The sequence below is a fragment of the Temnothorax americanus genome, unplaced genomic scaffold (assembly GCF_048541705.1).
Source record: "Temnothorax americanus isolate GAGA-0224 unplaced genomic scaffold, ASM4854170v1 Scaffold11, whole genome shotgun sequence".
In the NCBI taxonomy this organism is placed as follows: domain Eukaryota; kingdom Metazoa; phylum Arthropoda; class Insecta; order Hymenoptera; family Formicidae; genus Temnothorax; species Temnothorax americanus.
The window spans coordinates 1,451,389-1,468,772 of NW_027509242.1; the positions used below are offsets into that span (position 1 = coordinate 1,451,389).

At 32.3% G+C, this 17,384-nt stretch overlaps 2 protein-coding genes across 3 annotated transcripts; both read left to right on the top strand.

The window, feature by feature from the left end:
- The first annotated feature begins 2,689 nt into the window (after positions 1–2,689).
- Positions 2,690–8,818, top strand: LOC143906702 (beta-galactosidase-like). Its single transcript, XM_077422952.1, has 10 exons — positions 2,690–2,870; positions 4,630–4,802; positions 5,017–5,167; positions 5,337–5,400; positions 6,050–6,144; positions 6,610–6,843; positions 7,159–7,330; positions 7,464–7,585; positions 7,734–8,135; positions 8,313–8,818. The coding sequence occupies exons 1-10, from the start codon at positions 2,790–2,792 to the stop codon at positions 8,709–8,711; spliced, it is 1,893 nt and encodes a 630-aa protein (XP_077279078.1). The 5' UTR covers positions 2,690–2,789; the 3' UTR covers positions 8,712–8,818.
- A 1,511-nt stretch (positions 8,819–10,329) lies between these two features.
- On the top strand, positions 10,330–16,597 carry LOC143906688 (beta-galactosidase-like). Of its 2 annotated transcripts, none has more exons than XM_077422945.1 (10): positions 10,330–10,819; positions 12,601–12,773; positions 12,973–13,123; positions 13,311–13,374; positions 14,029–14,123; positions 14,486–14,716; positions 14,800–14,971; positions 15,105–15,226; positions 15,375–15,776; positions 15,952–16,597. In XM_077422945.1, the coding sequence occupies exons 1-10, from the start codon at positions 10,739–10,741 to the stop codon at positions 16,348–16,350; spliced, it is 1,890 nt and encodes a 629-aa protein (XP_077279071.1). In that variant the 5' UTR covers positions 10,330–10,738; the 3' UTR covers positions 16,351–16,597. The 2 variants fall into 2 exon arrangements, with proteins under 2 accessions (XP_077279071.1, XP_077279066.1); XM_077422940.1 differs by lacking the exon at positions 10,330–10,819 and adding an exon at positions 10,880–11,175.
- The last annotated feature ends 787 nt before the right edge of the window (positions 16,598–17,384 follow it).

Genomic DNA, 17,384 nt, shown 5'->3' on the forward strand with positions numbered 1-17,384 from the left:
TGTAATAAATATTTGATAATATTAATCCAGAAAACATTACGATGTTTTGAGAGTTAAGTTATCTAAGAAATATATATATTCTCTAAAATTTCGAGGCTGTTTTATACAACTATCAAAAAACATTTGTATATAACAATTTTGAGATAGTTTAAGGACTTTGAACAGCAAAAATGAAAATTTTTGAAAATTGAAAATAATAGGATATAATTAGGAATAAAATAAAATAAACTATATCATTTCAAGTATTTTAATTTCATAAAGAATTTATTATCTCTTCCTTTTATTCACATTATGGGCAGGACTATGAATAAAATATTATGACATCAGATTATATGATATTATAATAGATTGAGATCAATTTTTGTTATTAACAAAATCATGTAAATATAAAATCATTGACATATTAATTTATCAAATAATTTCATCTCCTGTTTTACGTTCTTCTTGTTAACGCATTTCCTGTCGCTTTAATTGTATCGTTGTTAAATAATAAAAGAATACCAAAAATTTTAACTAATAACATATAATAATAGTTTTATGAGCTATGTCACATCCAGATTGAACACGCTATATATTTCAATCAATAAATGTTACAGTCGATAATGTAAATAGCTGTATGTGCTCCAAAAAGATTATTTTATAAAAACTTATAATTTTCAGAAAATTTTTAGACGTATTTTGGTAAAGACTTAAAAATGTCTTAAAAAGTATGTCTTTGCGATGTTCTTCAGCACGCACTACGTGTAAAAATTGTGATGTCGCTTTCGCATAAAATAAAAAAGAAATCAACAATGATAAAAATCTAAACAAAAAAATAAAGCAGAGTTAATAAAATAATTAATTAATGAAATAGAATGAAAAGAAAGCATTAACCAAACTTCATTGAAAATGATAAGACTTTGAAGTACCTAGAGAAAAAATTGACACACACACAGAAAAAGAGAATCTTTAGCGTTGGGGGGTTTTGCAATTTACATGAATAAATTAAAATAAAACTATATATCATAAAATTATATCATTTCTCTATTTTTAAATCTAATATATATTATAATATTAATTTAATATATGTATGAATAAATAATTATATTAGGAATATAATAAATTATTTTTACTAAAATTTTAAATATAAAATTTATATTAAAGTTTTTGCATCAACTGAAGTAAAAACAGATAATAATTTGTTATCGCAATTGTCGTATTTCTGCGTGGACGATTCACGATCTCCGAGCAACCGTTAGACACGTTTCTGGATACCAGCGGCTGGGGAAAAGGAGTAGCCTTCGTGAACGGTCACAATCTCGGGAGATACTGGCCATTGGCAGGCCCGCAAATAACCCTGTATGTTCCAGCTCCGTATCTTCGCACAGGCGAGAACGAGTTGATCATATTGGAATTGGAATATGTGTCGCAAACGAAAAAGATGAAGTTCCAAGCCGTACCGAATCTGGGATGAATCTAATTCAGGACTTATTTAATTAAGTGTGATTGTAGGAGTATTATTGGATCACGTACGCTTTTAATACAAAATAAATTTGTATTAATAAATTTATAAAACTATATCATAAAATTGTATTCTTTATCTATTTATATAAATCCAATATATATTATAATATATAAATTTGATATATGAATAAATAATTATATTAGGAATATAATAAATTATTTTTACTAAAATTTTAAATATAAAATTTATATTAAAGTTTTTGCATCAACTGAAGTAAAAACAGATAATAATTTGTTATCGCAATTGATAACAAATTTGAGTTAGAGTTAAATCTCCAACAACTCAACATTTGCGACGTATAGCGGCGCAAGAATGTATTTCAACGCTTCATTCCGCACAGTTTATCTTTAAACGATAAACACGACTGTGTCTAATATATTGTATTATACATTCAATACGTACGTTTAATTTTTTTTAAGCTAAAGCCTATAAAGTTTTAAAAAATTTTATTCTGTCTCGAAACATTTGTAGGTAAATATTTTAAGAGATAATTAAGTTTTATAAAACGCGCGCAATTTCTTGCAAGTTAATTAATATATAAAATACAAATTGCTAAATTTTTAATAATAAAATTGGAAAAGGCTGTGATAGACGCGGTTTTTTGTTCGTACGTTTTGGTTCAAGTTTGATCCATCTCTCTCTTCAGCGGTATAATATTAAAAAATTAAAAAGTTCTCCGTTCCACCGTGGTGAGTTTCATGATTGGAGATTTCAGAAACAAAATTGAAAACATACTTAGACTAAAAGATCCATACCTATAAAAATAATTTCATTGTTACTATAGGTATTGTTAAAAGATCTAAGGTAACTCACCAAGTAGTCTAGAGAACGAAAACATCGCGAAACACCGCGCAACTATCACGTGACTAAAAGTCAGACGGCTATTGGCTGAGATTGCTATTAAACATTTAAAAAATAGATATTGAACTCTAAAATTTTCAATCCCTAATTTCACTCTTGGGCTACTTCATTCTGATTGGTCAAAACTTAATCTTTAATTCGTATAATCTTAATCTCCAATGCGTAGTCTGATAGCTCAGAATGCTCTGAACAATCTTTAATCTTCAATCTTTAACCTCAATCTTCAATGCGTTGCTAGTGTAATTAAAGATCTTTAATTTTCAATCTTTAATCTTAATCTCCAATGCGCGTCGTCTGATACCGGCTTATTATATAGGCACACCGTCAAATCCGTCAAATCGTCAGTGACGCGCGAGCGTGGATAGTGAATTAACAGGCGCATAGAAAAGTGCAACTGAAGTACGACGAAAAAATTTATTTGAAAATGTGGTCACTGACAACTCTGCTCGTGACAACTTTGGCATTCGGTAGCGCTATATCGAAGACAGTTAACTTACCGAGTAACGTATGTTGAATGCTATCTATTATATAATTTTTTTATATTTTATATGATCAATATATATATATATATATATATATATATATATTGTAGATTTAAATATATATATATATATATATATATATATATACAAATCTACAATTTTGCGGTGTACGCTATTATTCGTTTCCTCTGAAATATATAATAGACTTTCCTTCATTTTCTAGTCAATTAAAATTTTTGATTAAAATAATTTTATCTAAATTTGTTTGCATATAAAAATGCGTTACATAAATGTACAGATGTGCCGAAAGCGGATAAAACTGTAAAAGGAAAGCAGATAAATATAGTCTGTCAATTAATACTGATTGCTTAACCGGAAATAACGGTGGCAACAGTTTTAGAAAAAGAGAAAGAATTTTGAAATAGAGAAATTCTCTAACTTTTTGAAAGATAAATAGGATTTGGCAGGTTACTTTTTATCCCAGACTTTTTTAAATTAAGAACAAAATATCAATCAAAATTCTTAAAATTGTCGATACTGTTTAAAAAAAGTAAAAATAATATGTATTGAATAGAATATCACATTTGATTTAATATAATAAAATACAACGTTGGTTCATGCACAGTTCGTACACATGAAGTACGTTCGCATATAAATCATAAAATTTCAATGCAAGTTATAAAGATTGATTCTGACCGATTAACAATTGTCCTCGACCTCGTATTCCAGATATAGACATCGCTGATTGAATGGAACTGATATGTTATAGGGCCAGCGCACGAACATTGCCGTAGCGTCTTACGCCTTACGTGAGAATCTTGCGTTACACGACACGCAAGATAATCTTACGGCAACCCACAAAGAAAAACGTAACGTATATAGTCTTATGTTACGTACGTTACGTGGCGCTTTTCTTCGCGCGTTGCCGTAAAAGATTGGCTTGCGTGTCGCATAACGCAAGATTCTCACGTAAGGCGTAAGACGCTACGGCAATGTTCGTAAGGGCGCTGGCCCTTACTTGAATTTAGATTCATTTTTTACATAGACATATAAATGAACGTGTATTTGTATTTAAATTTAAAGCGTACTAAACCTTTATGATTTTTATATGACCTTAACTAAAAAGATTGTTTGGTTAAATTTTTTTAATGAGGTTTAAACATGTATTTAAATTATATGCAAAATGGTATGTTTCGATAAACAAAAGAAGATTTACATATGAAATTACGTACATACATGTATGTATTTATTCGTGTTCTCATTGCGAGAAGCGATATAAAGATATTACAAAATGTCTGTTGCGTTACTTACATGTTTCTGTGAGAACGTATTTATCTCTATAATTAATCTATCGGAGTCGGGATAATACCGGTCAAAGTTAGAAGATGAAGAGAGAGACTGACAATCAACTGTGGCCGTATCATAACCGACCTCAGATGATGACCCATAGCTTCCAATTACAATTCCGCTAAAGCCGGCTCGAAAAAACATAACAAAAATTATAAACATTTATGACACAAAAGACTGCATCAATAACTTGAATGCCACATGATATTTTACATAAATTATAAAAATGCATGACATTAATTGAATCGCGAAATAAAAAATGTATAAAAATAAGCCTAAAATGTCTCTTAAGTATATAATACAAATATAATAAAATATTGTGTAAAAATGATTGGACTAAGCGATATTCTAGCTAGAAATTTAACTATTAATGCATCGCTTTTTATAAAATTATTTTACTTATTGTTAGCAAGAATTCAGAACAAATGATTGCAGGATACAGAATGGCGATACGGTTTCGAAGTCGATTACGAGAACAATCAGTTTTTATTGGATGGAAAACCCTTCCGATATGTTTCCGGTAGTTTTCATTATTTTCGAGCGCCTAGACAATACTGGAGAGATCGTTTAAGGAAAATGCGAGCCGCGGGACTTAACGCTGTCTCCACGTAAGTTAAATCTCGTGTAATTTACACATTTTGTAATTTATATGATAATACAAGATAATATTTACATTGTTGTCAGGGAGTTAAGTACATTGACATAATACGTAAGATCTTTTAAGATACGTAGATCTTTTAACTGTTTATGAAGTTTAAAATAATGTCGCGAAATAATCAACAAATAATTAAATTTGTTTATCTTTTCCTTCGCGATATACAGTTATGTTGAATGGAGCTTTCACGAACCAGAACCAGGTCAATTTAATTGGGCCGGCGACGCAGATCTAGTAAATTTCTTAAATATTGCACAAGAGGAAGATTTGCTCGTGTTATTGCGACCGGGTCCTTATATTTGCGCGGAAAGAGACTTGGTAAATAAATATATACATTAATTGCTTAGTATAAAATTACTGGCATAAGTTGTCTTTTGCAATCTGTTCTTTCATAAAAATTCGTCTCTTTACTTTTTTTCTAATTATATATAGTAAAATTTTTAAAATATTATTCTGTTATCTCTTAATAATCCTAACATACTTTTAGGGTGGTTTACCGTATTGGTTGCTTCGTGAAGTACCGAATATAAAGTTACGCACAAAAGATGCAGGTAAGCTATAATTCGTTTCACTGGATTATCATATAAAAATATGCTTCGGGCTTTGAAAAACGTTTGCGATTTTTTATGTGGCAATAAATTTGTCAAGAAATAGAAAATTTGTATATTATTGCTCTTATTATGATTTCGGGTATAATATATGCCGTTTTATAATATGTGATATTTGTTAAATTAAATGTATTTTATTTTCGCACAAATTGCTCGATATGAAATTGAGATGTCAACTGATAACAATCTGCTACTTTTATGATAAGAGATAAGAATCTTTTTTTTAATTATTTAAATGAAATGCTTATATACAAGTATCAAAGATTACATCAATTTATATTGTTTGAAAGAGCGTCTTGACGATAATCGAACCAAATCGTGGTCATATTTTCTTGGCCATTGTAATGGCTAGTAGAATCGATTAATATTTCCATTGTTGTTATTATTTGACTGGCGAAGTAAAAATGAATTATTCTGTAAGAATCTTTTTAATTTCCATAATAATTAATTCTTCTTTTTTTACCATTTTTCATATTTCAAATTGATATATTAAAATGATGCAAAATATATTAAAATATATTGATAAAATGATATTACTACAGCCAATTGTAGAATTCAATTTTATTATTTAAAATTTTATCTGTTTCTACAGATTTCGTGAGATATGCTACATTGTATCTAAATCAAGTACTGGATAAAGTAGAGCCACTTTTAAGGGGTAATGGGGGACCAGTAATTATGGTTCAGGTAACACCTATTTACGAGATTAAGAAATATTATGATTATGTATAACATTATGTTTATCTCTTAAAATTACGTTTTTGAGATAAGTAATAATTAATATTGCTTCAGACATTATCGCTTTATGATGTTATCACCTGTGCTGATAACAAGCCAATGGCCACGTTCAGCAGAATGTTTATTTTGCAACTGTTGGAAGTTTTCTGAGTTCAGATTGGATTATTCTTTTAGATCTAGAGGAATAATCCAATCTGAGCTAAAAAAAACTTCCAATAGTTGCAAAATAAACGCTGAACGCAACCAATAACAATCGATAAACAACAATACAGTTGACAATTATTAAAGCAGATTTGAAGAAGTTGAAAAAATTATCACAGATATGCTTTTTAATATTTTTATCTTTACGTGTCAATTACCAACTTTATTACTATCATTTTAATACTGTTGCCCTAATTTTAATCACATTAATAGGTAGAAAACGAATACGGAAGTTACAAGGCTTGCGACACAGAGTACACGGACATATTAAAAGAAGTTTTCGTCAGAAAAATTGGCAATAAGGCTCTTCTGTATACAGCCGACGGTGCATCCGCATCTTTACTTCGATGCGGAGTCATACCTGGTGCATATGCTACCATCAATTTTGGATCGGGCATCAGCAATGTGACTAATACCTTTCAGATTATGCGCCTTTATCAGCCAAGAGTAAGTGATATTACTGTTTAAGAAATCACTAATTAATCCTCTTCTAGAAAGGGCATGTCATTGATACTCGAATCTATCAAAGTATTAGTTGTCGTTTTTCCGCGATGCCGATTGGTTCTCTTTCTGCTTACTTTATGAGTGGCTGTCATGGCATATTTTGACAGTTGTGTGATTAATAGCACGGTTAATAGTGTAATATATATATATAATAACAGTGAAATATTAAAGATAAATAGAACGCGCGAAACGCGCGTCTATGGACGTTTAGTTAATTAAAATTAAGATGTTTGATCAAATTTGAAAATTGATGCGTAGGGCCCATTGGTGAATTCTGAATTCTATCCAGGTTGGTTTACGCATTGGGGAGACACCTTCAAAAGAGTAAAAACAAAAGCTGTTACAAAAACGTTGAGAGAAATGCTTGCTGTAGGTGCTTCTATTGACTTTTACATGTTTTATGGAGGTACAAACTTCGGTTTCACTTCTGGTTAGTAAACTTTTTATTAATTTCATGAATTGCAGCAAATAAAATTCTGATAAAAATAACACATTTTATCGGTGCTGTTAATGAAATTATATCAGCAAATGTACTTTACTCAACGATTATTATTTCACCACAGGAGCTAATGGTGGGGGAAACGTGTACAATCCACAATTGACTTCGTACGATTACGATGCTCCTTTGACCGAAGCCGGAGATCCGACAGATAAATACTTTGCTATAAGGGACGTTATCGGTCTCGTACGTGATTTTCTTTGTGATAATACACTATCACATTCTTTGTTCGTTATTTCAAAATTTATAAAAAAGATTACTTTTTATTGGTTACCGAAAACGCATAACAAATATTTATTTTATAAGTCGATTCACGTGTTCTTTGAAATTACAGTATTTGCCGTTGCCAAATATGTCTCTCCCAACTGCATCTCCGAAAGGTAATTATGGTCCAGTGTTATTGGAACCGGTACAGAAGTTGCTCGACAGTCAGTCTCCATTCGCGGTGATCCGGACGACTGGACACCAGCCTAAAACCTTCGAGGCTCTCTCGGTGAATCAAGGATTTGTCCTATACGAAACGGAATTGCCGTCTCCCTTCTCAGACCCGGCCATCCTGCGAGCAACGACGAAGGACAGGGCGCTGGTTTACGTGGATGATCGACTGTGCGGCACTCTGAGTCGCATGGATAAAATATTTACTCTACCACTGGAGAACCCTTATGGTCGCCACTTGGGTCTACTGGTGGAGAATCAAGGTCGCTTGAATTTCGGCAATGACATTCACGAGTTTAAGGTATCGGAAAAGTGTTAAAATAGAATAATACGCGAACAACCGTATAGTAACAATTTTTATTAATTATTTATTACTTGTGCAAAATTTAACAATTTGCGCTAATTCAACGAACGTGGACAAACGCGTGGACGTTTTAGCGTTAAACATTTCGCGATTATTTGCTTTCTCGCATCTCAGGGGATATCAAACGTGACTCTCAGCGGCACTAAGTTGACCACCTGGAATATGACGGGGTATACGTTTTCCGACGTATCCTCTCTCCGGACTCCGAACATGGCAACTATACACATTGAGAGTGGCACTCTGTACAACGGTCCGGTATTTCTGCGTGGACGATTCACGATCTCCGAGCAACCGTTAGACACGTTTCTGGATACCAGCGGCTGGGGAAAAGGAGTAGCCTTCGTGAACGGTCACAATCTCGGGAGATACTGGCCATTGGCAGGCCCGCAAATAACCCTGTATGTTCCAGCTCCGTATCTTCGCACAGGCGAGAACGAGTTGATCATATTGGAATTGGAATATGTGTCGCAAACGAAAAAGATGAAGTTCCAAGCCGTACCGAATCTGGGATGAATCTAATTCAGGACTTATTTAATTAAGTGTGATTGTAGGAGTATTATTGGATCACGTACGCTTTTAATACAAAATAAATTTGTATTAATAAATTAATAAAACTATATCATAAAATTGTATCCTTTATCTATTTGTATAAATCCAATATATATTATAATATATAAATTTAATATATGCATGAATAATTATATTTGGGATATGATAAATCATTTTCACTAAAATTTTAAATATAAAATTTATATTAAAGTTTTTGCATCAACTGAAGTAAAAACAGATAATAATTTGTTATCGCACATGATAACAAATTTGAGTTAGAGTTAAATCTCCGATTTAACATGTGCGACGTATAGCGGCGCAAGAATGTATTTCAACGCTTCATTTAGCGCAGTTTATCTTTAAACGATAAATACGACTGTGTCTAATATAGTATTATACATTCAATATGTTTAATTTTTTTTTAAGCTGAAGCCTATAAGGTTTTAAAAAATTGTATTCTTTCTTGAAACATTTGTAGATAAATGTTTTAAGAGATAATTAAGTTGTATAAAACGCGCGTGATTTCTTGCAAGTTAATTAATATATAAAATACAAATCGCTAAATTTAATATCAAGAAAACTGTTTCAATTATTTTATGCGTGTTCTTTTTTTAAACAATATATTTCTATATCAATCACATATATTAAACTTTGATAATATTTGTACAAGTAAAATGTATGTGTATAGGATTTAATCTATAACTGTGGATATATCTTTCAAAATGTTAGTAATTGAAAAAGTTATTAGAGATGAAAATTTAACTTCTTGCATTTTTAAACGATTTTTCACATTACTGCGCTCGCCAGAGTTGACTATTTAATTTTGTTGGGATAATGCACGTTAACGCTCGCTAGATAAGCGTCTTCCGTTCTGTCTATGTCATTTGATAGAATTTTCAATATAAATATAGTTTTAAAAATAGAATTAAAGTAGTGTCATATATATAGAAACTTGAAAAAAATGAATTAAAATATTTTTTAGCACAAATTTTAAATTTAAACAGTTATTATAGTGTATTTTAACATAACCGTTTATTATAACATATAAATGCGCGACAGTTGAATGTAGCGCTCATATAGCAACCGCGAGTCACACTTCACACTCCCGTAACCTGTACCTCACTATAGTCACACTCGTGTTTTTCAGTTTTGGTATGTAATCTGTGTCATTCGTTATTGTAAGTAAGATAACCGGTTAAGGGCCAATTTCACCAACGTCGATTAACCGTAACCTTCGGTTAAACTCACTCTTCATTTCTTTCTAACTGCCCTTTTAAAAAGAAACGAAGAGTGAGTTTAACCGAAGGTTACACTGGTTGTAGTTAACCGAAACCGACGTTGGTGAAATTTGGCCTAAGAAGCTAAAAGGTAATATCTTTTGAAGCACTAATTTTTTGTGAATAAAAGTGTGACAGATATTTTAAATAATCATCTAGATTGTTTTTAATAGAATCATACATGTAAGTTATACATGTTAATTGTAACGATAAGTTTAAATATGTCGAGATATATACGAAAGAACCCGAGCAGCACAAACAAGTTGGCCAACGGTTAGGTTGGCCACTATAGATTCTACAGCGGCCAACCGTTGGCCAACTTATTTGTGCTGCTCAGGAAGTTTCTACTTTATTGCAAAATAATCGCCAAGTATATATCTTAAGGGTATAACCGTACAAGAAACTTTCAGTTGAAATTTGTGTGTGAAATAAGTGCGTTGCTTAAAAATTCAGTACAATGTTTTGGTGACGTTTTTCGAATTCGAAAGTATACGCATGCATATATACTTGCACGATATCGAACCGATACTTGAGTAATAGTGTGATCGAAGAACGCGTATCTCTCCGATGATAAACTTTAAACGTCAATTGTCTGACGTATCTTAGACACGCCGTCAAATCCGTCAAATCGTCAGTGACGCGCGAGCGTGGATAGTGAATTAACAGGCGCATAGAAGAGTACAACTGAAGTACGACGAAAAGATTTATTCGAAAATGTGGTCACTGACAACTCTGCTCGTGACAACTTTGGCATTCGGTAGCGCTACATCGAAGACAGTAAACTTACCGAGTAACGTATGTTGAATGCTATCTATTATATAATTTTATTTATATTTTATATGTTTAATATATACCTATATATATATATATATATATATATATATGTAGGTCCAGAGGTATGTTCCGGGACTGTTTACGTTTTTTGAAATGTACAGTCCTGGAATATAACGCATATATATGTAATCAGATTCAAAAAACTGTCCCGAAAATTGCCGTAGGACATCAATTTTTTCCAGGACAGTCCTGGAAACTGCCAAATGTCCCGGAATATACCGATATCAAAAATAAAAGTCCCGGAACATACTTCCAGACCTACATATATATATATATATATATATATATATACAAATCTACAAATCTACAATTTTGCGGTACGCTACTATACGTTTCCTTTGAAATATATATAATAGACTTTTCTTCATTTTCTATTTAATTAAAATTTTTGCATTACATATATATATATATATTTTAATTTCCTGAAATTAAAAACATTGGAACAACGATATTAACTAATTAAAATAATTTCATCTAAATTTGTTCGTATATAAATATACGGCACATAAATGTACAGATGTGCTAAAAGCGGATAAAACTGTAGCATGAAAGCAGATAAATATAGTCTGTCAGTTGATACTGATTGCTTAACCGGAAATAACGATGGCAACAGTTTTAGAAAAAGAAAAAGAATTTTGAAGTAGAGAAATTCTCTAACTTTTTGAAAGATAAATAGGATTTGGGGCAGGTTACTTTTTTATTCCAGGTTACTTTTTTAAATCGAGAACAAAATGTCAATCGGAATTCTTAAAATTGTCGATACCGTTTAGAAAGTAAAAATAATGTATTGAATATAGGATACCACATTTGATTTAATAAAATAAAATACAACATTGGTTCATGCACAATTCGTACATGAAGTACGTTCGCGTATAAGTCATAAAATTTGAATGCAAGTCATAAAGATTGATTCTGACCGATTGACAATTGTCCTCGACCTCGTATCACATATATAGTCGCTGATTGAATGGAACTGAAATGTTACTTGAATTTAAATTCATTTTTTACATAGACATATAAATGAACGTGTATTTGTATTTAAAGCGTACTAAACCTTTATGATCTTTTCATGATTTTTTTAACTAAAAGGATTTTTGATTAAATTTTTTTAATGAGGTTTAAACATGTATTTAAATTATACGCAAAATGGTAATTTTTTGATAAACAAAAGAAGATTTACATATGAAATTACGTACATACATCTATGTATTTATTCGTGTTCTCATTGCGAGAAGCGATAGAAAGATATTACAGAATGTCTGTTGCGTTACTTGCATGTTTCTGTGAGAACGTCTTTATCTCTACGATTAACCTATCGGAGTCGAGATAATGATACCGTCTGGTCAAAGTTAGAAGATGAAGAGAGAGACTGACAATCAACTGGCCGTACAATAACCGACCTCAGATGATGACCTTCCAATTACAATTCCGCTAAAGCCGGCTCGAAAAAACATAACGAAAATTATATACATTTATGACAGAAAAGACTGTATCAATAACTTGAATGCCACATGATATTCTACATAAATTATAAAAGTGCATGACATTAATTGAATCGTGAAATAAAAAATGTATAAAAATAAGCCCAAAATGTCTCTGAAGTATATAATACAAATTATAGTAAAATTATGTGTAAAAATGGTTGAACTAGCGGTATTCTAGAAATTTAACTATTGATTGCATCGCTTTTTATAAAATTATTTTACTTATTGTTAGCAAGAGTTTAGAACAAATGATTGCAGGATACGGAATGGCGATACGGTTTCGAAGTCGATTACGAGAACAATCAGTTTTTATTGGATGGAAAACCTTTCCGATATGTTTCCGGTAGTTTTCATTATTTTCGAGCGCCTAGACAATACTGGAGAGATCGTTTAAGGAAAATGCGAGCCGCGGGACTTAACGCTGTCTCCACGTAAGTTAAATCTCGTGTAATTTACACATTTTGTAATTTATATGATAATACAAGATAGTATTTACATTGTTGTGTCAGAAAGTTAAGTACATCAATATTAATATGTAATAGATCTTTTAACTGTTTATGAAGTTTAAAATAATGTCGCGAAATAATCAACGAATAATTAAATTTGTCTCTGTTCTCTCGCGATATACAGTTATGTTGAATGGAGTCTTCACGAACCAGAACCAGGTCAATTTAATTGGGCCGGCGACGCAGATCTAGTAAATTTCTTAAATATTGCACAAGAGGAAGATTTACTCGTGTTATTGCGACCGGGTCCTTATATTTGCGCGGAAAGAGACTTGGTAAATAAATATATACATTAATTGCTTAGTATATAAAATTATTGGCGTAACTAGTTGTTTTTGCAATCTGTTCTTTCATATCTGAGGCAAAACATAAAAATTCGTCTTTTTACTTTTTTTCTAATTATATATAGTAAAATTCAAAAAATATTATTCTACTATCTTAATAATCTTGACATATCTTTAGGGTGGTTTACCATATTGGTTGCTTCGTGAAGTACCGAATATAAAGTTACGTACAAAAGATGCAGGTAAGCTATAATTCGTTTTACTGGATTATCATATAAAAACATGCTTCGGGCTTTGAAAAACGTTTGCGATTTTTTATGTGGCAATAAATTTGTGAAGAAATAGAAAATTTATATATTATTGCTCTTATTATGATTTTGGGTATAATATATGCTGTTTTATTATATATGATATTTGTTAAATTAAATGTATTTTATTTCCGCACAAATTGCTCGATATAAAAATGAGATGTCAACTGATAACAATCCGCTACTTTTATGATAAGAGATGAGAATCGTTTTTTTAATTATTTAAATGAAATGCTTATATACAAGTATCAAAGATTACATCAATTTATATTGTTTAAAAGAACGTCTTGACGATAATCGAATCAAATCGTGGTCGTATCGTCTTGGCGATTATAATGGCCAGTATTATAGCGTCGATTAATATTTCCATTGTTGTTTATTATTTGACTGGCGAAGTAAAAGTGATTTATTTTGTAAAAATCTGTTTATTTTCCATAATAATTAATTCTTTCTCTTTTACCATTTTTCATATTTCAAATTGATATATTAATGATGCAAAATATATTAAAATATATTGATAAAATTGATATTACTACAGCCAATTGTAGAATCCAATTTTATCATTTAAAAATTTATCTGCTTCTACAGATTTCGTGAGATATGCTACATTGTATCTAAATCAAGTGCTGGATAAAGTAGAACCACTTTTAAGGGGTAATGGGGGACCAGTAATTATGGTTCAGGTAACACCTATTTACGAGATTAAGAAATATTATGATTATGTAACTTATGTGTAACATTATGTTTATGTTAAAATATTTATTACGTTTTCGAGATAAGTAATAATTAATATCGCTCTAGACATTATCGCTTTATGATGTTACCTTGTCATTGATGTTATATCACTCTGAGCTGATAAACATCAATGACAAGACAATAACAATTGATAAACAACAATACAGTTGACAATTATTGAAGCAGATTTGAAGAAGTTGAAAAAATTTATCACAGATATGCTTTTTAATATTTTTATCTTCACGTGGCAATTATCAACTTTATTACTATTATTTTAATACTGTTGCTCTAAATTGAATTACAATAATAGATAGAAAACGAATACGGAAGTTACAATGCTTGCGACACCGAGTACACGGACATGTTAAAAGAAGTTTTTGTCAGAAAAATCGGCAATAAGGCTCTTTTGTATACAACCGACGGTAACTCCGCGTCTTTACTTCGATGCGGATTCGTACCTGGTGCATATGCCACCGTCGATTTTGGAACGGCCAGCAATGTGACTAATAGCTTTCAGATTATGCGCCTTTATCAGCCAAGAGTAAGTGATATTACTGTTTAAGAAATCACTAATTAATTAATTAAAATTAAAATGTTTGATCAAATTTGAAAATTGATGCGTAGGGCCCGTTGGTGAATTCTGAATTCTATCCAGGTTGGTTAACGCATTGGGGAGATATCTTTCAGAGAGTAAAAACAAAAGCTGTTACAAAAACGTTGAGAGAAATACTTGCTGTAGGTGCTTCCGTTAACTTTTACATGTTTTATGGAGGTACAAACTTCGGTTTCACTTCTGGTTAGTAAACTTTTTATTAATTTCATGAATTGCAGCAAATAAAATTCTGATAAAAATAACACATTTTATCGGTGCATATGATGAAATTATATCAGCAAATGTACTTTACTCAACGATTATTATTCCATCACAGGAGCTAATGGTGGGGCAAACGTGTACAGTCCACAATTGACTTCGTACGATTACGATGCTCCTTTGACCGAAGCCGGAGATCCGACAGATAAATACTTTGCTATAAGGGACGTTATCGGTCTCGTACGTGATTTTCTTTGTGATAATATACTATCACATTCTTTGTTCGTTATTTCAAATTTTATAAAAAAGATTACTTTTTATTGGTTACCGGAAACGCATAACAAATATCTATTTTATAAGTCGATTCACGTGCTCTTTGAAATTACAGTATTTGCCGTTGCCAAATATGTCTCTCCCAACTGCATCTCCGAAAGGTAATTATGGTCCAGTGTTATTGGAACCGGTACAGAAGTTGCTCGACAGTCAGTCTCCATTCGCGGTGATCCGGACGACTGGACACCAGCCTAAAACTTTCGAGGCTCTCTCGGTGAATCAAGGATTTGTTCTTTACGAGACGGAATTGCCGTCTCCCTTCTCAGACCCGGCCATCCTGCGAGCAACGACGAAGGACAGGGCGCTGGTTTACGTGGATGATCGACTGTGCGGCACTCTGAGTCGCATGGATAAAATATTTACTCTACCACTGGAGAACCCTTATGGTCGCCACTTGGGTCTACTGGTGGAGAATCAAGGTCGCTTGAATTTCGGCAATGACATTCACGACTTCAAGGTATCGGAAAAGTATTGAAATTGAATAATACGCGAACAAAACCATAGTAACAATTTTTATTAATTATTTATTATTTGTGCAAAATATAACAATTTGCGCTAATTCAACGAACGTGGGCAAACGCGTGGACGTTTTAGCGTTAAACATTCCGCGATTATTTGCTTTCTCTCATCAGGGGATATCGAACGTGACTCTCAGCGGCACTAAGTTGACCACCTGGAATATGACGGGGTACACGTTTTCCGACGTATCCTCTCTCCGGACTCCGAACATGGCAACTATACACATTGAGAGTGGCACTCTGTACAACGGTCCGGTATTTCTGCGTGGACGATTCACGATCTCCGAGCAACCGTTAGACACGTTTCTGGATACCAGCGGCTGGGGAAAAGGAGTAGCCTTCGTGAACGGTCACAATCTCGGGAGGTACTGGCCTTTGACAGGCCCGCAAATAACCCTGTATGTTCCAGCTCCGTATCTTCGCATAGGCGAGAACGAGTTGATCATATTGGAATTGGAATATGTGTCGCAAACGAGAAAGATGAAGTTTCAATCTGTACCGAATGTGGGATGATTCTAATTCAGGATTTATTTAATTAAGTGTGACTGTATAGGAGTATTATCGGACCACGTATACGCTTTTAATACAAAATAATAGAATATATTGAAATATCACACATTCCTCGTTTCAAACGACCAGTCCTTTTTTAGCTGGAACCATCATCGTCGTTTACACCGTGTTTCTCTTTTAAGCTATCTATTACTACAACGACACTTCTAGGATATTTTTAAACATTAAAAATAAATGCGCGGAAAATGTTTCCAATAGACTTTTTTTCTCTCACATTCAAAGCACGTTCATAAAATATAAAGAGTTTAACGAGACATTTTTAAACGTAAAGGAGCGTAAAATAAATCGTTTACTTCGTTCCCTAATGCCCTTCTAATAAATATAACAATTAATGTGTAGTTGCATAATTTTATGAATATAAACGATAATTATGATATAACACACGCACATAAAATTAAATTAATTGCACACGAGTTACTTAACTATATAATAAAAAAGACACTTTTAATATTTTAATTCTAATTTTACTTTAAACACAAACAGTGTAAGAGAAAGTGGAGCGTTGAAATAAATAAATACATTATCGAGGATTTCGAAACAAAAATGGGTTTTATATTATCTGAAATATATCTGGGATATATTGTTAATCGAATAAGTTTTACTGTTTCGAGAACGCGTAATCCGAATACCTGAGCCGTGAAAAGACTCGGGAACGTTTAACGGTAGTTTATATACGCTACGGGAAAATCGATCGGTTTCGATAATACTACACCGCTACACAGCAAAAATATGCACATTGTTGCCTATGGTCGATGAAGAACCGATTTGTAAAGATCCTGCGGGGCATTCAATGCGGCTTTAATATCCTCCGCGTTGACAAATGAGGGTTTCGCACGGCAGGACGTCCGATGGCCCGATGCCACACGACGAATTATCTCACCTCCTCTTTCGCGCCAGTGCTTCCAGGCGAATACTGTGTAGATAATAATGAGTACGATGACATAGCACTACCGGCTACTTGCTTCATAAGCTTTATT

Excerpts from the sequence above, each read along its gene's own strand:
- LOC143906702 (XM_077422952.1), top strand. The coding sequence starts at position 2,790 with ATGTGGTCACTGACAACTCTGCTCGTGACAACTTTGGCATTCGGTAGC. Across the intron at positions 4,803-5,016 it reads GGACTTAACGCTGTCTCCAC|TTATGTTGAATGGAGCTTTC; the intron begins GTAAGTTAAATC and ends CGCGATATACAG. Across the intron at positions 5,401-6,049 it reads GTTACGCACAAAAGATGCAG|ATTTCGTGAGATATGCTACA; the intron begins GTAAGCTATAAT and ends CTGTTTCTACAG.
- LOC143906688 (XM_077422940.1), top strand. The coding sequence starts at position 11,062 with ATGTCCCGGAATATACCGATATCAAAAATAAAAGTCCCGGAACATACT. Across the intron at positions 13,124-13,310 it reads TTTGCGCGGAAAGAGACTTG|GGTGGTTTACCATATTGGTT; the intron begins GTAAATAAATAT and ends ACATATCTTTAG. Across the intron at positions 14,124-14,485 it reads GACCAGTAATTATGGTTCAG|ATAGAAAACGAATACGGAAG; the intron begins GTAACACCTATT and ends TTACAATAATAG.